We start from the raw sequence: 19,681 nt of genomic DNA on the forward strand, positions 1-19,681 counted from the left end.
TAGCGATAAGCATTGGTAATTAATCATAAAACTTTATTTTGGGTGCGTTGTAATACTAGTTGGTTTGATGTTTTAGTGCAACCCGTATATTTGCACCACATAGGTCTATATTGGCTTAATAATTGACTAATAAAACAATCTGTTTGAGTTTAGGCCAATTGAGAGTATCTTCCGACTAACGAATACTTTTTTGCCGCTGAAGCAGCACATCACAAATCGAAAATCCAACCAACCTCCCAATGTTCTTGCATTTCAATTAATTTAAGTCTATCTCTGTTATTCTTAACTTAATTCCCAATAATATTGACAATTCTCAAAGACTTTAACATCAGAATTTGTCAAGTAATTCATCAACACTCAAGGTTTTCAGGGATCAGAGTTGTCTACGGGTAAGGTATCAATCAGAAAAGGCAAGAAGACAAATTTTGAATTTGATAGCTCAGTTTTATAAAGAAAAAAAATTGAAGCATAACAAAGTTTGGAATAAAAATGTTCTGTAATACTTAAGAAGTGGCATATATTGAACTACTAATAGAATACGTTATGTTGCGATAGAGTGGGAGGGGGGGGGGGGGGTGTTAGTTAGTCGGAAGATATGGAAAAGTAAGGTCAATTAAAAAAAAGAAGATAAAAAATGGACAGAGGTTGGAAAAAAAACGATAAAAGAAACACACGATCCATAATCATCGATAGTTAACACCTAGAAGAATTTTTGACAATTACCTGGAAAAAGCTTAAGGAGCTCTTTTAACGACTACCCACCATTTCTAATTCAGAGTTTGCTTGGATATCTCAAAATCAGAAGACTATTCAACCAAGATTAAATATCATCCCAAAATTGATTATAATTCATATTGAGTCTACCTGGTATATTGAAAAATCTGGTATAATAATTCTCCCAGTTCAGATAATAAATGTGATGTATCAAAGTATATGAAGTTTATACCTCATGGCATCAAAAAATCATATCGCTTTACCGTACCATCAGTGCAAAATTAAAATTCAACTACATCAAGACATGTTAAAACATAATCTTGACTAAAAATCCAACCTGACCTATGATTCATACAAACTGTTGTTTATGCAGAACAAGTAGCTAGTTTTAAAAAAGCCAAAAATAAAAATACTATACATTCCAACATACGCCCGCCATATATTGTTGATTTCGATTGATAATTTTAACGACGTAAACCATAAACGCATTTTACGGACATTATACTAATATAGTATGTTACTAATGGTTAAGGAGTAATAAAAGTTTTAATTATCATACAGCCACTTATTTTGTTGCGTTTCTAATAATATATTTACTTTATCTGAAGAATGGTTTGTTTAAAGTTTGCTTCGCGAATTTAGAAAACATATATCGATATTTTTTCTGCATCCCTAGTCTGATGCGTCGAAACATATAACCGAATAAGCCTATAGTTTATGACCTCCCCGAACACGGAACAAAATCGTTCAGATAACGTGGATTAACTCGTCGACTCCGTGTCATCTAGCCATTTCCATTAAAGCGACACACATATTTCCTGGTACATAGTTCGGTAGCCGTCGTTACGAGTAACGCGATGCCCGCTCTTTAAAAACGACCAAATTCGATCGGTACAAATGACCGGCCTGTATAAGGCGCTAACGCCCGTTTGTAAACTTAGTAGGCCGTGAAAGTACTGAATGCGACAACAAATCGGCCTCGTGTAAGTTTTCGACATCCGCACCGGCGATCCGAAGATTTCCTGATCAAGTTTTACGGGCGGAATAAAAATGATTTGATTTAGTTAAATAACATGACGTTGGTGTTTTCCATGTAATTCGAAACTATTCAGTTCAACAACATTAGTCTTATATAAATTTACAAAATGCCAATAGAATAACTCCTTTATAAGAAACAAATGAACCAAAGAAGAGAATTATCAAGCAACCTTTGATGTTTGTTAACAAACCAACAAACAAATTCAACTAAATATAATTAATAACTAAGATAATTCATCAATTAACGTCATATCAACATTACTTTCTTGTAACTAGCTGAAATGTTTTTAAAATACTTCCAAAATAACAACTCTTTCATAGTAACCATTATCACATTGCATACAATACCAGCATGTTCACTGCCTTAGATCTCCCTCCATTACTCCTACAGAGTTTTTGTTGAAAATTAACACTAGCACTCTGTGTTACTAATGGAGTGTCTTCTTTTTTTTTCTATAACCACCAGATTCATGATTTCCACAAGCCTTCTACATTTATGTAATCAATAATCTCTTCTACCATCCTACGCATGCATGTTCACGTCTAGCATCTAAAATTCAGTGGCTTCTCATTTATGTCCATTGACATCTACTCGATCTCATTCTTTCTTAGTCTCCAAACGAAATATATTCTTTAACTTTGAACATACTATATCACATATTGGGTATTTGTTATCATCCCCTGATCACTAGCAAATGGAACTGCTTCTTATCTTCTTCCAGCTAAATTTACAACAACTGAATTACGGTCAAATGATACAAACATCTTAAATAAATGCTCCTGTGAATTTCAAAGAAACAAGCAAATCACCAAAATGAGAAGTTTAAGAATAATTTGTTACGCAGTCCTGAAATACCAAGAGAAAATGGTGCATAAAGAGAGTTATAGATCCATACATGTTGATCACATATTTCATTAACCTATTTCTAATCAATATAATAAATTTTCTATAATCATAAAACAATACAAATTGAGCAAAATATCTTTATAAAAATATTTTAACTTTTATCTTTTTATTATTAACTATTAAATATGATCAGGCAGTCTCTGGGGTTCTGAATAATGCATACCAAAATAAAAAGCATTGAAAAAAGTACTAAATTAGTCATGAAATAACGCAATAACAACATTTCAAATAACTTTTTATGGACATTTCAAAGAAACACTCCACAAATCATAAAAAAATATTCAAAAAAAGCTGTCCTATCTTAACGCCATAAAGATAGATACGTACAGTATTCAGTGTATATATATATAGAAAATGTATAAGACTATCCCATTCCAATTAAGCAACTAGTTCGAAACACCTTTGTCGGTATTCAAGGTATTTCGTAAGCCAATAAAACGACCCATATTTGCATTATATGAACTAGAGGAACGATTCGCCGCATAAATAAATCGTCAAGATGGCATTCACCCTCTCTAAAATAAAATTTAATAGTTTGTTTTGCACAATAACTCACGTGTGTGAAAGAATGAAAATACAAACAATGAGATACAATCGCTGGACGTGTACGTAATGCGAAAACTGGGAAGAATTCTTCGGCGACTGAGTAATACATCTTTTCTGCGAACGTTTTTTTTTATTATTGTTACTTTAAGTATCTTTTGCATGGATCTTTATAGGGCGTCCTAATGTGCACTTTTTTATAGTTTATGTTATCACGTTTAAAATTTCCAACCATGGGGGGCTATTAAGAAATGTCTCAACACGAGCTACATGAGAGTATTTCAATTAACTCACAGATTGGGCATATATGAAAATAGTAAAACATATAAGAATGCTAAAAAAGAATTAAATATTATTACATCATTACAATTAAAAAATACCTAATATATTATATCTAAAATAATTTCAAATGATATTGTGCAACTTGGAATAGACATCCAGACTATTGGAAAGCATTATTCAACATGTCTTATCTCTACAAATAAAACGTAGCCTTGGAAAATATTATGAAAATTTATTCGCACATTTATTCCACTAACATATAAAACACATTTCAACAGCATATAACACATGGGAAACTCCCAGTCGTAACAAAAAAAACAGGGTTTTTGTTTCTGATGGAGCGAAGTCCTTATAACACTTTTCAAGTCATTGCTTTGCTTGAACTGTATTCTTCCCATCACGAAGCATGTAAAATTAAAAAACAAAATTGTTTTTGATCCATCGTTTTGAAAATAACAAAAGTAGTGTCAATCTTAGCACAATAACTCACAAACTTATGAGTAGAATATCATGAAATTTTAACAGATGTCTTTGGTAGGTGAAACTGAAAACGCGGTGATAGCAATAAAACTTGAGCCATCTATGTGTTAGGCCAGAGAATTTTTAGTTCATGTGTTATATACACAACAGCATATATTCCAGGCATCAGCTGAATCAGTTCAGTATCAGCTAACTCTACTTCCTAATAAATATTCAGCAAATAGATCAATTACTCAATTGCTTCACAAAATAAATAACAATATTGTTAATATTTCAATAACAGATAAATATGAAAAACCTAATGAAAAATAAATTACTTAAGTAACATCTAAATGCATGATCATTATTTTACTTTTTAGGATAGTAGAAAAAAAACCAATAGACTGATAAAAATAATGATATTTAATATGCCCTCAACTACTATAATCCAAAAAATATAACAGAAATATCGAACTAAGTTATTTACAACAAATATGGGATACCCATCTGTCTAACATGATATCAATCATTCCAGAAAACATTATCTAGATGTAGGAACACAAAAACACTGTTGTAAACATTAAAGTACTAATCATAATTTATAACAAAAATCACAACAATCGCAATTTTTGTAAAAATGGAATATTGATATTCTGAATCTAATAGTTAGGAGAAAATATTAATAGAAACAAAATACTTTTCAATAAATAAAGGAGCAAAACATAGAGATGCACTGTGGCCCACACTTTTCAACATATCTACAAAATAGTACAATAAGATCAGGAGGTGGACACCTCAAGTAAATGAACAAGTCATGATATTTAAAAGAAGGCAAAACCAGAAGAATTAATAACATGAAAACAAAAACTGGAAAATAGAATGAAAAAAAGATAAGACCAAAAAAAATTGAGAGTTGGAGGCACAATTAATTCTATCAAGAGTTTTCCATTAAATCTTAAATCACAGTCAAAATTTTGCCTTTCACATTGCCTTTAAAATCACTCTTTGTACTACTGACCCCTGTAAATGCAGGTAAAGGATAAATAACCTTTTAGCTAATACAAAAAAGGGTATTACTGAAACGGCGGTATTACTATGGTCATATTATAAATCATATTATAATCAGATGTGTTTCTTATTGCATATCTTTTGATATTAATATTAGGTAGCTCCATTAATATAGTAATAATATTTTTACAAATAAAATTATATAAAAATCTCTATTATCTGAATTCTGTATTAACATTCCACATTGCAGTACATTGTATTTTAGAACTGAATTAGAGTGAAAGGTATAAATCATAAAATTAAAAATAATAAAACAATTAATTTCAAAGAAACACCTTATATATAACTCATGCTGTACAAATAAAAAACTCTGAAGTTCCAGAAAAACATTTTTTAATTGCAGATTTGCCAATTACGTTGCCATAGTAACCGTTATCATGTTAACTGTCGTTATGGTCGAAATTATAATTATCATTCCTATTGAATCCTAGGAAAACCTAATATTATATGTATTCAGCTTTGGTATATTTGTGTTTGAAAAATCGAAGAATACTGAGAACGCCACGACAAAAAGCAATTAAAAAATAATTAAAATAAGGTGAGTAATATCATAGGTAAGTATATATAGGAATCTAAAGAATTAAAAAAGAATCCTAGGCAATTAGATATAAAATTAAATGTGACAAATGACTAAGTAGGTATAATAATTTTTCCCTTACTGTTTTCACATGTTACTAGTTGCCCTCATTTGTTTTAAAATATTAAAATGTCAAATTATAGAGTGATTATCTGTTTTCCAAAAAATAAAGCTCCATTAAATTAATTTGCTTGATTTTGGAAGGAATCGGATTATTTGAGACAAGGCAAAAATCTAACCATTTTGCTAGTACAAAAGAATATGTACATAAAATTTGTTATAATCAGTTGTACTTGATATTTCGTGTTTTCCTATATTTATATCAGTAGCTATATTAATATAACAACAATAAACAATATGGTGAGATACTGCAATAATATAATATTTTTCACAGATAAAGATATATAAAATGTTGTCTTATCTCTCAAAGATTGATGTTTGTCTTACACAGGCAAGTAAATATTTATGTTATCATATTGCAAAATATAAATTATCCATATAGAACATTGAATGCAAATATACTAATCAAAACATACCTTGTAAATTATCCAACATAAAGGTGAGCAGCTTCTGGGTCCCATTAGGCTCACTGTAGATTGTCAGGATATCCTTTGTTAAGGGATTCCCTACCAATCCTAAGATCATCAGATTAAACAGTTTTCCAAGTTCATAAGGCAGAATTCTTAGGTGATTGTGATTGAGGTTTAACTCTCTGAAACAGCAGATAGAACTTGAGGAATGCCATTAAACTACAACACATAATTGTTTGGAATAACATGTGTTTTAAACTAAATTGAACAGAAATATTTAATCATAACTCAAACTCACAACAATAGTTCATATAACAGCTACCATTACAAGCATTATTAGTTGCAATCACTTTATCCAGACAATTCAACATAGGGAACCAGGATCACTTACAAACTTATGGATTGCAGGATTAAGGATGAGGGAGATTTACAAAGGAAATCCTCTGATACTTATATAAATTCAAAATCTATACTTCAAAATATTTATTTAACCACAGAGAGTGATTTTATATCCTAAAATCAAATGACTTATGACATATATCTGTATAACAACAAGCTAATATAATAAATCAACAAAAATAGTAAAACAATTCCATAGGATAAATAGAAAAGAAACAAAATTAAACAAAAAATAAATTTTATTCACACATACTGTAAGTATTAATACATACCTCAACTGGATTAAGTCCCCAAGTTCAGATGGTAGTGATCGTAACTTATTAAAACTCAGATCCAAATTACGAAGATTGACCAATCGATGTATATCAGGTGGTATCCGAAGTAAACTGTTATTTTTTAAAATTAATGCTGGAAATACACAATAATTAAAATACATACATTCTTTAATTGTTTTATTTGTAAAAAATATAGCAACTTATAATTAATATACCTGTCAAATGTGTCATGTGAAATAAATTAGAACTAAGGTTTCGAATATTCCTTGTTATCTCCAACTCAGTCCAAGTTTTTTTGTGATTCGCTTGTTCCTCAGACAGCTGATAGGCCTGAGTTTTTCGAGTAACATCAGCATTGAATGATGATTGTTCATATTTATCTTTTGAATTTCGAGGCATAATATGTCCTAAAAAAAATAAAAGAAACATAATTTTGGGGGTTAAATATCTATATTTGTATATCATTTTAATATTCTGTATACATTCAAAAATAGCAATAACTAAAACTGGTATTTAATTAATAATTATCTTACTATTTTTAATAGAAAAAATAATAAATAAACTGAAGTGCCTATTAATTCTTTTGAAATTGACAAGAATTGCAATATTTTGAAGAGTTCAAAGAACCCAGTGTGACCCTGTAAACAATAAAAACTTAGATCTCATAAATAAAAAGAATTTCTTAAATTTATCTGTGGCAAGAACTAACATTAGCACTTACTTAAGATATTACCAGTTATAGAACTCTTGGTTTTGTTTACAATTAACGTGACGCAGACTTTTTAAGACACGTAAAAGACATCAACAACGGACACCATCGTTTTCAAACCATTTTTTTTGGCGTATTATCCGTCAGATGCATTTTCTAAAAAACATTACAACTTACCTTCATCTACTCTCCAAATTTGTTAATTAAAAACAATATATACAAATAAAATATCTCTTCGATTTTTCGCAAACACAACACACAAATCGCGACGAAAAGCAGGCGCCAAGCTATCCAACTGTTTGACATTCCAATAAAAAATCCCCAGATAAAATTATAATTCTAGATGCGCATGAATTTGAAAATTTTGGTAAAACACATTTAATGTACCTTATTATTTAACATTATACATTAGCTTTAAATATGGGAATGAATATTATTATATATAGCTAAATATAACAAATATATTGTATAACATTGCATTAGAAATATTATTTTAAAAGGCATCATACCCTTAATACTGTTTACCACCTACAGAATGTAGTTATCTTAATTCTATAAATAAATTTGTATAGTTATATTTTTTGTGCTGAGTGAAGATTGAGTTGTAAAATAACCAGGAATTATTTATTTTCAATTTTAACGGAACCAAACTAACCTATATTTAGAATTGTTTAAAAAAGTACTAAAATTCATTATTTTTTTAATGTGAGTGTTAGATTTTTGGCCTAATTATGGCATACGTTTTCGGCCTTATCATTTCCATGGAAGTATTCTTGAAGATTTTTTTTATATTCCTAATAAAAAAATCTATTGATCCATCGATGATTTAACCAAAATATAATTAATCCAAAATTTCCACTTTTTTTATGAATAGTGGTCATTATCAGCTGTCAATATCATCTACTTGTATCAAATGTCATTTGAATGTTTAATAAAGAAGATAAGTCAAATCCAAGTAGGTGGCTTCAAACAACAGTTGTCCTAGTTTAAATAGGAGTATAAATCCTGAAAAAAATAGGCTATATTTTGCAATATCACTTTGATCTAGGCAATAATATAAGTCAAGCTTATGAGAAAATTTGTGCGGTTTATGGCCCATATGCCGTTTCAAAATCAACAGTGGAAAAGTGGTTTGTGCGATTTGGAAAAAATCACAGAGATCGAAATTTTGGAATTTGTGGGTAGTCGATTAGAGTTATTTTCAAGACTGTTTCAGTTTGGTTTGATTCCTAGCTCAACTGATAAAAAGAAATAAAAACAACTATGTAAAGAATAATAAAATATAAAAACTTTATTAACATGAATATAAATTATTTAACCATCTGTGGAATGTGCCATATTATGCCGTCTCAAACCCCTCTTTGTTAAGAATTGCCTAGAACACACTGTGCAAATAAATAATTCAGTTCTGTCGTGAGTTCTCATATGTTCTCTCAATCCATCAGATCTAGCAAATGTTTTAGGGCATTTTTTGCATTCATAAGGATGAATTCCTGAATGGGTCCTCTGGTGAATCTCAAGCAAGTATCTAAACAAATAAAAGAGATTTGTACTATATTAACTTTGGTCTTTGAGTTGTCTCTACCTCAAAGCAAATTTCATTCCACAAAAATTACAAATATGTTTTTTCTGTGAACAATGGACCCTGCGTAAATGATCATTCAAATTTCTGTTACTCTTGAAGGTTTTTGAACAGTATTCACATATACATATGTTATTTTCATGTTTAGACATATGAATCCTCAGTGAAATTGATGTTCTTCCTTATAAAAATACAAAACAATAAGAAAAAAATCAGCAATTAAGAGTATTTAATAATACTGATAAATTTACCTGCATAATTACATTTGGTGCACTGATATTCCCTTTTATCACTGTGAGTTTTTAAATGAAGCATTAAGGACCTTTTAGTAGCAAAATTCTTGCCACAAAAATCACAGCAATGTATTTTGATTTTTAAATGTCTAGCTGTTAAATGTTCATTTAAAAGGGGGCCACATGTAAATGTTGCTGCACAATGTGAACACCTAGTTTAAATATTTGACAATATATAAAAACTAATGTATATATAAGAATAACTCACCTAAATTTGTCTGTGTGTTTGTTTAGGTGTAATTTCATGCTCTGTTTCTGTATCTGAACTCCACAAATTTTACATGGTAATTTATGTGATTTTTCATGTCTTGCAAGGTCTATCTTACTACAAAAACTCTAAAAAAAGTTCATGGAAAAACAGGCAGGGAATTTACTTACAATTTTACAAGACTCACAATTAAATATTGCTTCCCCATCATGTTCATTTTGATGATCCAGACAATCTATGTAATATTCGAAAGCCTTTTGGCAAAATTGGCAATTAAATGTGGTATCAGAAGTATGTAAATTATCTGTTACATCCAATTTTGTTTCACTTATCTGTAAAAATTCTATTTTATTTCTTGTTGGGTGCACTACATCTTTACATTTACAGATCTTATTTTAGTAGTTTGTATAATGTTTGGCTTATCCAGTTGGCTACTACTAGATTGATACTCTACATTTTCAGATATTCCCATTCTTAACTTCAATTTTTCTTCAAAAACTATATTAGATTTCAAACACATTGTTTTAAATTCCAGCCATTTTGATATTTTCTCAAAACAATAATTACAAATGTATTGAGCAATTTTTTCTATCGTAACCTAGAAAATAAATGCATCCATATAAATATTCAGTTAATTCATGAAAAAATTACCAACACTGTAGTACATGCACGTATATTTGTTATTAATTCTTCATTATTAATTTCCAATAAATCAGTTTCAGTTGATAAACAAAGCCTACACATATCCATATTAAATACTCTTTTAATTCTATTTGTTTTAAATAACAAAAAATTACTTCCTAAAATTAAATTTCAAGTAAACATGATATAAATCAAATAAATTTCTTATTTCAAAACTAAATATTTTTGTTGGAACTTCTTTAGTGGGTTTAACTACAACAAGAAATTTGTGCTAAAACCTACTAAAGCATTTTACATTTTGCATCGGAAACTTTAAAAATTCAAAACAATGTCAATCAGCTGTCATAGAGTAGGCAACATCTTTTATTATTATTGTCCCAGAATAGTTTGGAGAATATTTTTTTTAATTTACTTTTTCTGTATTTTAATATATTTTTTTAATTTGCGATACTTTTAGGATTAATTTATATTAACTGTAAATCTAATTCGTACAATAATATTGCTGTAATTTTGATTGGTAACCAATATATTTAAAAGAACCTTAACTATTGGCAGCATTACAGATATCTGTTTCATACGGTTTCATTTTCGTAATCTAACCTGAATTAGATGGATTTTGAAAAATAAAATTTTTAACTATTTTATTTCTGCACAGTGTAATAAACTATACTAATTACTAATTAATCTAGATTATCATGGCCATGTTTGGTTTAATAGTATCTGGCCGACTGGTAATTATTATTTATTTCTTTGGATAGCTTTTTAGAGTAATGTTTTAGGTCCAAACAGAATTTCAGCAGTTATCAGAAACACAATTTGTAACAACGATAACTGATGCTGATAATGTTAATCATATTGCGGTGTTTTTAACGGGAACCATCCCTTTTCCTGAAGGAGCTGCAGGACAAGGTAGTATTATATCGATACAAGTGGACATAGAATGCTAATATTTAGATCATGGGGTAGTATGATTACTTAAAATATTTTCTTTTAGTATATTTCAGCTGGCCTGATCCTAATGCTCCCCCAAGGTGGCAATTATTAGGCTATATTTCAAATACCAAGCCATCTGCTATTTTTAAGATATCCAATTTAAAAAAACTGGAAGAAATGAGTGATTATTCTAATACAATGTTTGGACAATCACATATAGTGCATAATGCTCAAATTGGAATTAGCATAGGTTTTAAACAAATTATTTATAACTTTTGGCTAATATAAGTCACTTGTTTTTTAGAATCGATTACCAATATACAAGAGGTACCATCACCAGAGAGTGCCGAAATGCAGGTTACCTTTGCCCAGAAGATGCTAAAAAACTTTATGGATTATGTTTTATCATTTTCAATTACTCAAAACAACATGATTCCTGATCCAACTGCAATTTATGTACCTTTATCTACAGTTCAAAATTGGTACACTAATTTTGAAAGAAGACTTGCACAACATCCAAATTTCTGGAAGTCATAAAAAAAGTTGCTTGTTAAGAAATTAGTGTGTAAATTAGGTTTAACACCAATTCTATTAACATTCAGTTAGCAACAGTGGTTTTTTTGATATTAGTATGTAAATTGTGAACATGTATCATTAACTAACTTTTCACATAAGACTATTTTATTTTATTGTTCATGCATATTCAACTTGTGTAATTATGCTTGGTTCTGTGTGAATAGAAAAAATATAAAGCTTTACCATTTTCTTACTTATAAGTAGTTCATATTAGATATATTTTTTGTAAAATAAATATATTCTTAAATTGTTTTAATGTAAGCCATTTTTCAAAGCTTGAATAGGTACATTCATAAATATCACATTTATGGAGGGATATCAGAAAAATCTTCAGGAACCTAGAAGAGGTATAATTGATTTAAAAAAAAGCTGTAACTTATATAGTAAAAAAATTTAATTACAATTCATTAATATTTCCGGTTAATAGTTTTTGAAATTCTATTTCTATAAATAAAAGTAGAACAAAAAATATGAAAGTATTTACACATAAAAAACAACAGAGTACATAATAGTAAAATAATATATTATTATTGTTCTGCAGGTTCTTCTTCTTGATTTATAGCTATCTTCTTCCAGTTCTTAGCTGCTGCTAACAATTTAAGATTAGGCCTACTAGATTCATCTTCTGGGAATATGTAGTCAAATATTTCTTCCCATCCTTGTTCATTGCCATCTTCATCTACAACCTTTTGTCTTTTCTTGATTCTTCTGGGCATTTTGCTACTGACTTTGGCTTGTGATTCTGTGTCTCCATGGGCATATTCAAATTCTTTCCAATTTTCCAACAACAAAACTCTGGTTTCCTTTTCAGTGGAATTTTTCAAATTATCATTACCCCTTTCAAATATTCTCCTAGCTAGTAGAACATTCATGCCATCTTCTGTCTGTTGATTTAACTCAAACTTTGCATAAGAAAGCCATACCTTCACATGAAGAGTCCTTTCTAATAATCTTTCATATAAATGCCTGGCATTATCTGGTTCATCCTGAGATATTTCAAAATCAATGTAGGCTTTCCACAACAATTCAGGCATATCCAGCCTTGGTTGATTAACTGCAAGTTCATAAATAGCCCTAGCTCTATCGATATCTCCTAGAAGGGTTTCTAATTCTGCAAATTTCATCCACGTCACACAATTCTCTGGTCCAAATTCCAGGAACTTTTCATATAATTTCCTACTTCTGTCAAATTCTCTTAGTTGTATTTCTAAATCAATATATCCTCTAAATAGTTTATCTCTAGGACACATTCCTATTGACATACCTAATATTTTTCTAGCTGTAGTTAAATTTTTTTGTCTTATTTCAAACTTGGCGTACAATAACCAGATTTTTGAAAAAGTAAATACTTTGTGTGGAAGTAACTCTAAACAAGCTTTGTATACTTGTCTTGCTCTTTCATAATCCTCTGCTTCAAGCTCCTCATAAAAAGCATAATTTATCCAAAGATAAATGTACCTTCTCCAAAAATCTTTATTCTTTGTTGGTGGCACATTAGATATTGCTCTTTCATAAGTCTCTCTAATAGTATCTGAATCTCCTTCTCCTTCAATAAGTCTTATATAATCAAACCAAGCATCATAATTTCTAGGATTATCTGAAATTTCCTGTTCATACTGAAACTTTCTCTTGGACACTATAACTTCTTCAATTCCACTCCTATCACCATACTTTTTTTCATGAATAGTATAAGCTTTATAAAGTTCCTTTGTTTGATCTTTTGGAATATTATCTAGAGCATATTTATAAATGACTCTAGCTCTATCATGTTCCTTTTGATTTTCTTCAAATTTGGCAAAAGCTATATATAGTTGTTCATCCATGTGATCATCCCCAAAAAACTGAACAGCCCTTTCAAAAATTTGTCTAGCTGAATGGATAAATCCATGATTTTCTTCAAATCTAGCATATTTTATCCAATTCTTTACAGCAGGGTGAGTAATCACAAATCTTTCATAGATATTCCTTGCTCTATCAATTTCTTTATAACGCAGTTCAAAATTTATATAGGTCTGCCAAGCTTGCTCATCAGGTTGCCATTCTATCCATCTTTCAAAAACCGCTCTTGCTCCTGGTACATTCTCAAGCATTTCTTCCATATAGGTATATTTATACCAAAACTGATTTACTCTTGGAAGAATAGTAACAGCCCTATCCCATAAATTTCTTGCATGATTTACCTGACGGTTTCTCATTTCCATTTCTGTATACTTCAACCATATTGTTATATTTCGATGGTCTACATCGAGTGCTCTTTCCCATACTGATCGAGATCTTTGAATTTCTTTTTGCGACTCTTCCCACTGTGCATATTTGATCCAGTTCGAAATAACTGTGCGGTTTTTACGAATGTTATCCTCGAACTGTTTACGTCTCCTTAATTGGTAATCAGCTAATTCAGCTGGATCCGATATTTTCTGCTTCGGCGGAGGAGGTAATATTTCTAAATCTCGCTCTTTTGCTTCACGTAAAAGTTGTTCTGCAGTTATTTGAATCTCTGCAGGTGCTTTATTTTTTACTTTTGCCACTTTTGGCATCTTTTGAGCTTTTCCTTCCATTATAAAAAAATATATTAAAGAATCTTCTAATATAATTTACAAAAATGAATATTAAACTTTTACTTTAAAACCAAACAGCTTAATACAATAACACCATAGGGTTAGTTACAGAAAACTTCTTCTTTATGATTTAATGTTAAGGTAAACATCATTAAGTTAGTTTATTTTGAATATATATTACTTGTAGAATTTAGTGAAGAGTAATATGACTTAACCTCATTTATATTTCACGTTTTTATAGGTTTTGTTTATGTTCTTGTAAGTTATAGAATTAGACCCACTAATTAACTTATTTAAAGTTTTTAAAACATTAGAATAAAAAATGGATGAAAATGAGGAATCCAAACGGCTATTATGTCGTTTCAAATCAGAAACGGGTGAAATCGCAGGCGATATGATGGATTTGCCTCTAAATTGTACTGTAAAACAACTTACATTAATTTGTAATGCTATATTACAACAGGAAGACCCGGTTCCTTACGTATTTTTTATTAATGATACCGAAATTACGGAGAATTTGCATAAAACTATTGATTTGGGTACTATAAATACTGAAGGAGTGCTTGATATAATATATCAACAGCAAGCTGTATTTAAAGTTCGTGCAGTTACGAGATGTACAGCTTCTATGCCTGGCCATGCTGAAGCTGTTATTTCAGTTAGTTTCTCACCTGATGGGAAGCATTTGGCTAGTGGTTCAGGTTTTTATTTTTAATGTTTGTAATTACTCTTGGAGAAATCTAATGTAATTTGCCTTTTAGGAGACACTACGGTGCGTTTTTGGGATGTTAATACTCAAACACCTTATTATACATGTAAAGCTCACAAGAACTGGGTATTATGTATAGCCTGGTCACCCGATAGTAACAAATTAGCATCGGCTTGTAAAGATGGTAGAATAATGATATGGGATCCAAAAACTGGTGAACAATTAGGTAAAACTATGTCCGGTCATAAACAATGGGTCACATCACTTAGTTGGGAACCATATCATAAAAATACTGAATGTAGGTAAGTAAGTATACATAAATTATAATTTTGTTTCTAACTTGTCATTATTGTAGATACTTTGCTAGTTCTTCTAAGGATTGTGACATAAGAATATGGGATTCAGTTTTATGTCATACCATATTAACTATTTCTGGTCATACTAAAAGTGTTACTGTTGTAAAATGGGGTGGTACAGGACTAATTTATTCAGCTTCGCAAGACAGAACTGTTAAAGTTTGGAGAGCAAAAGATGGAGTATTATGCAGGACATTAGAAGGACATGCTCATTGGGTAAATTTTTCTAGCAGCTTATTTCCATTATTTAAAGCTAGCCATGTTTGGCTATAGCTCAATCAGGTATTAATTATATAAAAGAATTCTACAAACTATTTCCAAAATAAAACAAATTAATTGAATAAGGCATTCCATATGAAGTTAACTCACCATTTTTTTTTAAACAAATAATATAATCATATTATAATTTGATAGATTGAATATAATCTGATAATCTGATTTTTTTTTAATATTTCATCTACTTCCTTTCATGGGTGTTTCAGCATTTGTTTTTCCAAATTGTTTTTATTTAAATTTTACAAGACCATTTTTTGAGATTTTGAGTCACAAATATATGTTTCTCCATAAAGATATTTTACAGTGGTTACTATGACAATGTAAATAAATTATAATTAAATTTGAAACATTTAGAATTTTAGAATAAGGTCAATAAAAACCCCTCTTCTATTATGATACAATGCATTGTAAAAATTTATTTTGCAGACATAATCATATAGGATTTTTATATGTAAAGCTTCAATATTGTTAACTGTAAGTTTTATTTGTTATAGGTTAATACCCTCGCATTAAGTACAGATTATATTTTGAGAATTGGAGCTTTTGATCCAGTAAAAGATTCAAACAAAGACACATACATGAATGATAAGAAAAAGTCTAAAGAATTTGCATTGAATCGATATAAACAAGTTACAGAATCTGTTGGTGAAAGGTATACAGATAAACAGAGTACTATATATATTTGTTTTACAATATCATTATTTTAGATTGGTTTCTGGTTCAGATGATTTTACATTGTTTTTATGGAATCCTGAAAAAGATAAGAAACCCATTGCCAGGTTAACAGGGCACCAACAGCTTGTAAATGATGTAAAATTTTCTCCTGATGGTAGAATAATTGCATCTGCATCCTTTGATAAATCTATTAAATTATGGGAATCTAAATCAGGTAATTATGTTATCTTAATAATAAAGATAAAGTTTTTAAATCAAAATTCAATTTACTGTTAATATTAGGGAAATTTATTACCACACTAAGGGGTCACGTACAAGCTGTCTATATGGTCGCATTTAGTGCAGATTCGCGACTAATGGTTAGTGGTAGTGCTGATTCTACATTGAAATTGTGGAACTTGAAAACGAAAAAATTGGAAGTTGACTTACCAGGACACGCAGACGAGGTTTACGCCGTAGATTGGAGTACAGATGGTTTAAAAGTAGCATCTGGAGGAAAGGATAAATTACTAAGATTATGGCAAAATTAATTTCAAATAAAATTGTATAAATATCCATTTGTATTATTTGAATACTCCTTATTTTAAAAATACGTATCCATAAATTTTCTTAATAAATATTTAATGTTATTAAATATCTTTTGTTCATTAATACCATTTACTTCTTGTAAAACAGCGATAAAATATTTTCTTAATGAATGGACTGAATTTATACATATAACTTAATTAATAAAAGTACGCATCAGTATTTGTTCTTCCTTTCTCTTTTACAAGTTATAACAATCCTGAATATTTACTATTAAATATAATTAAAAATGGCACAATACGGTTGTCAGTTCTTCATTACACTATTTTGGAAACAAGCACCAATATGACTACAATACTTTTCTACAAACAAATAGTGCATAAAATACAAAGTCACTACAATTCCAATTAAGCATTCTTTGAATAAGTATCAAACAATATTAATATGCTCAAGTTCTAACTTTTAAATAACTGATCTGGTATACACAATACTTTTGTCAATATAGAGAAATAAAAAAAGAATTGTTTATTAAAAGAATTTAATGATGTATTAAAGTACACTGTATAATATAATTTCATATACAAATAGTTAACAATAAGTTAAAATATTAACAAAAACATTATATTTACATTAAAAAGGGGTTACTTTAAGATTTAATTAGTTTTTGTATGGGTCTTTGCAAAGGATGTGATAAAAGTTTCCCCATAGATGTATGCAATTTCCTCACATCTCTACAAACTGGAAAAAAATATGCTCTCCCTTTTGTATCAAAATTCTGCAAAACTTCAAATATTTTGTTACAATTATTGCTTATTTCCACTGGCTCATGGGTCATCAATATATCACAAGTAAAGTATGGGTTGTTAAGATAATTGGTAATTTTTTCAGTCATTGTAATTTTTGGTATAGTATATGATCTTCCATAAAATATTATTGCACGTAATGTTCTTGAAGGTGGAAGACCTGGTGCTGTAGGTACAGGTAGTTCCTCATTGACTATGAAGTCAAACACTGTATTCATATTAAAGGAATCCTCAGTTTCACACTCATTAATTGAGTCAAGATAATACAATAATTTTCTTAAATCATTTGTAAATGAGCACAGCATCTGCGATCTACTTTCACCCATTACTATTATAGAAAATTCATGTAATGGATTGATTCTCAGTTTTAGCTTAATAAAAATTTCAATAGCTTTTTTAAACATACTTAATGGCGTGAATGCTTTATTGTTGGCTATAAATGGACTATAATTCTCATCTTGTACTCTATCAATAACTAGCACAATCTGTTCTCGGGTGTTGGCATTTGGTAAATCATATTCTGTACACAAACCAGGCACTTCCTCCTCCACAGCATTACATGTTTTATCTTCTTGCTTATTATTTGCCGTGATTTGCGTAGGCATGAGCTCTAAATCTTTTGGGATAGCTTCAGACGTTGTGGGTAATTCAGTATCCACCCTTAATTTCTCCATCGACTGCGTTAAACTTCCGTGTCCTGGATCTTTTTTGATGTTATTCTCTTCCTTTGAAATATTGCGACTTATATCTTGTGAACGTGTATTGCGTTTTTTCTTATTTGGCATGATTATTATTATTATTTAGACAAATTATTGATGATAACTTTTAGATAAAAATAATCTTATAGGTTAGGACTGAGTCATCTTTTAGTCTTCTTCTTTTAGTGTTTTTTATTTTAAATTGAAACTTTTGAATATTCGATATTAATTGCAATGGCTAACTATTTATAAGTAAAATAACGTTTTACTTTCATAAAATGTATCTACTAATTTTTGCTAATGATAAATGGAAGATATGCATATTTTTTATCTACAAGCTTATATGCATTATTATTTACGATGAAATAACTTAACGTATTAAATGGTCCTTAGAGATCTCCACAGAAAATTGTAGGCCAGATTGTTTTTGCAATGACACAATTTTTTAATTATAATCTGTATGACACACACTACACATTTCTAAGTAGGAAGTAAAGTCCAGATGCCACTCTTATTGCCTAATGATCATCATTCTTAATTATTATTTCAGATTTATTGATTAATTTTGCATGCAGCCGTTTGAACGCGGTTAGAACCTATTCCTGGTTTATTAGACTATTAAATATTTTAATCTTGTATGTGATTATTTTAAATATGCTACCCTTAAACTATATATTAGCATAAACACCAAATATTTTATGGTTATCTAATAAATATTAATTTAAAGGAATGCATTTAAATATTTAATATCCCATAATTTATATAAATAATTTATTCTTAATACGTTATTTAATGCGGTCTCGTTGTAGTTAATAAAGAGTTATTAAATGTCCGAGTAATGTTGCTTAGTTTATTATGAAATATTATTGTTATAGTTAATTGAAGCTCTATGCAGAAAGAATCCTATTTTTAGATATTTTATGCAACATGCGATATCGTTTTCAAAATACATACGTACATATGAACAATTAATAACTATTGTTTATTTATTTATTGTTTTTGTTTTGGTCAAGAATTAATTGCTATTATATTTTTGTTTGGATATCTATTTCTAGGCCAAAATTGACAGGTGTAATCAATATACTTTTCATTATATTTTATAGCTTCTTTTTCACTTTTCTGACTGCATAGAGATACCGTGTCTATTGAACGATGTTTGATTTGATGCTACCCATAGGTAGCATTCCCAGGTAGGCCCATTCTTAAAGGCCTAGTTGTATCAATCTAAACGCAAGATCACCTTTTCTCATCTAAATCAGTTGGTTTTGGTAGACATCTGAGGTGAGAGGTTCATCCGATTTAGCAGTGGGCATTAGGTACATTCCCTTTTACTGTGATTCTTATGA

The 19,681-nt window shown here is 29.5% G+C and overlaps 6 protein-coding genes across 13 annotated transcripts in view; 2 read left to right on the forward strand and 4 right to left on the reverse strand.

The window, feature by feature from the left end:
* Positions 1 to 8,048, reverse strand: part of twin (CCR4-NOT transcription complex subunit 6-like twin) — a 474,198-nt gene extending 466,150 nt beyond the window's left edge. For 4 of the 5 annotated variants that reach the window (XM_076397019.1, XM_076397017.1, XM_076397018.1 and 1 more), the window contains exons 1-4: positions 7,679 to 7,824; positions 7,008 to 7,199; positions 6,790 to 6,925; positions 6,125 to 6,300 (exon numbers count right to left, since the gene is read on the reverse strand). In XM_076397019.1, the coding sequence (XP_076253134.1) occupies positions 6,125 to 6,300; positions 6,790 to 6,925; positions 7,008 to 7,191 (496 nt within the window). In that variant the 5' untranslated portion in view covers positions 7,192 to 7,199; positions 7,679 to 7,824. Of the gene's footprint in view, positions 1 to 6,124; positions 6,301 to 6,789; positions 6,926 to 7,007; positions 7,200 to 7,678 lie in introns of all 5 variants that reach the window. The other variant, XM_076397021.1, reaches the window with a different exon arrangement.
* Positions 8,049 to 8,767: 719 nt separating this feature from the next.
* On the reverse strand, positions 8,768 to 10,480 carry LOC143191677 (zinc finger X-chromosomal protein). Of its 3 annotated transcripts, none has more exons than XM_076397036.1 (7): positions 10,236 to 10,480; positions 9,970 to 10,182; positions 9,755 to 9,916; positions 9,585 to 9,712; positions 9,335 to 9,528; positions 9,087 to 9,264; positions 8,768 to 9,029 (listed from the first exon to the last, which is right to left on the reverse strand). In XM_076397036.1, exons 1-7 carry the CDS (start codon positions 10,332 to 10,334, stop codon positions 8,816 to 8,818), a joined length of 1,188 nt encoding a protein of 395 aa, XP_076253151.1. In that variant the 5' UTR covers positions 10,335 to 10,480; the 3' UTR covers positions 8,768 to 8,815. The 3 variants fall into 3 exon arrangements, with proteins under 3 accessions (XP_076253151.1, XP_076253152.1, XP_076253153.1); XM_076397037.1 differs by having other exon boundaries at positions 10,240 to 10,396; XM_076397038.1 differs by lacking the exons at positions 9,970 to 10,182; positions 10,236 to 10,480 and having other exon boundaries at positions 9,772 to 9,911.
* A 308-nt stretch (positions 10,481 to 10,788) lies between these two features.
* Positions 10,789 to 11,991, forward strand: LOC143191684 (protein OPI10 homolog). The gene is made up of 4 exons (XM_076397051.1): positions 10,789 to 10,957; positions 11,006 to 11,135; positions 11,221 to 11,409; positions 11,464 to 11,991. Exons 1-4 carry the CDS (start codon positions 10,922 to 10,924, stop codon positions 11,694 to 11,696), a joined length of 588 nt encoding a protein of 195 aa, XP_076253166.1. The 5' UTR covers positions 10,789 to 10,921; the 3' UTR covers positions 11,697 to 11,991.
* Positions 11,992 to 12,111: 120 nt separating this feature from the next.
* Positions 12,112 to 14,416, reverse strand: crn (pre-mRNA splicing factor crn). The gene has a single exon (XM_076397012.1). It carries the CDS (start codon positions 14,291 to 14,293, stop codon positions 12,263 to 12,265), a length of 2,031 nt encoding a protein of 676 aa, XP_076253127.1. The 5' UTR covers positions 14,294 to 14,416; the 3' UTR covers positions 12,112 to 12,262.
* An 86-nt stretch (positions 14,417 to 14,502) lies between these two features.
* Nle (notchless protein homolog 1) lies at positions 14,503 to 16,862 on the forward strand. Of its 2 annotated transcripts, XM_076397026.1 has the most exons (7): positions 14,503 to 14,551; positions 14,608 to 14,994; positions 15,055 to 15,304; positions 15,358 to 15,574; positions 16,129 to 16,286; positions 16,342 to 16,523; positions 16,592 to 16,862. In XM_076397026.1, exons 2-7 carry the CDS (start codon positions 14,616 to 14,618, stop codon positions 16,837 to 16,839), a joined length of 1,434 nt encoding a protein of 477 aa, XP_076253141.1. In that variant the 5' UTR covers positions 14,503 to 14,551; positions 14,608 to 14,615; the 3' UTR covers positions 16,840 to 16,862. The 2 variants fall into 2 exon arrangements, with proteins under 2 accessions (XP_076253141.1, XP_076253140.1); XM_076397025.1 differs by having other exon boundaries at positions 14,517 to 14,994.
* A 496-nt stretch (positions 16,863 to 17,358) lies between these two features.
* Positions 17,359 to 18,758, reverse strand: LOC143190944 (BRISC and BRCA1-A complex member 1). Its single transcript, XM_076395562.1, has one exon. It carries the CDS (start codon positions 18,420 to 18,422, stop codon positions 17,481 to 17,483), a length of 942 nt encoding a protein of 313 aa, XP_076251677.1. The 5' UTR covers positions 18,423 to 18,758; the 3' UTR covers positions 17,359 to 17,480.
* Positions 18,759 to 19,681: the final 923 nt, after the last annotated feature.

This window comes from Rhynchophorus ferrugineus, unplaced genomic scaffold, assembly GCF_030347505.1.
Source record: "Rhynchophorus ferrugineus isolate W39M unplaced genomic scaffold, kcgeb_rfMv2 rfM2, whole genome shotgun sequence".
NCBI classification, from domain to species: Eukaryota; Metazoa; Arthropoda; class Insecta; order Coleoptera; family Curculionidae; genus Rhynchophorus; species Rhynchophorus ferrugineus.

Excerpts from the sequence above, each read along its gene's own strand:
- LOC143191677 (XM_076397036.1), bottom strand. The coding sequence starts at position 10,334 with ATGGATATGTGTAGGCTTTGTTTATCAACTGAAACTGATTTATTGGAA. Across the intron at positions 9,713-9,754 it reads ATTGTGAGTCTTGTAAAATT|AGTTTTTGTAGTAAGATAGA; the intron begins GTAAGTAAATTC and ends AACTTTTTTTAG. Across the intron at positions 9,265-9,334 it reads CACCAAATGTAATTATGCAG|GAAGAACATCAATTTCACTG; the intron begins GTAAATTTATCA and ends TATTTTTATAAG.
- LOC143191684 (XM_076397051.1), top strand. The coding sequence starts at position 10,922 with ATGGCCATGTTTGGTTTAATAGTATCTGGCCGACTG. Across the intron at positions 10,958-11,005 it reads TAATAGTATCTGGCCGACTG|GTCCAAACAGAATTTCAGCA; the intron begins GTAATTATTATT and ends GTAATGTTTTAG. Across the intron at positions 11,410-11,463 it reads TCAAATTGGAATTAGCATAG|AATCGATTACCAATATACAA; the intron begins GTTTTAAACAAA and ends CTTGTTTTTTAG.
- crn (XM_076397012.1), bottom strand. The coding sequence starts at position 14,293 with ATGGAAGGAAAAGCTCAAAAGATGCCAAAAGTGGCAAAAGTAAAAAAT.
- Nle (XM_076397026.1), top strand. The coding sequence starts at position 14,616 with ATGGATGAAAATGAGGAATCCAAACGGCTATTATGTCGTTTCAAATCA. Across the intron at positions 15,305-15,357 it reads CATAAAAATACTGAATGTAG|ATACTTTGCTAGTTCTTCTA; the intron begins GTAAGTAAGTAT and ends TCATTATTGTAG. Across the intron at positions 16,287-16,341 it reads ACAGAATCTGTTGGTGAAAG|ATTGGTTTCTGGTTCAGATG; the intron begins GTATACAGATAA and ends TCATTATTTTAG.
- LOC143190944 (XM_076395562.1), bottom strand. The coding sequence starts at position 18,422 with ATGCCAAATAAGAAAAAACGCAATACACGTTCACAAGATATAAGTCGC.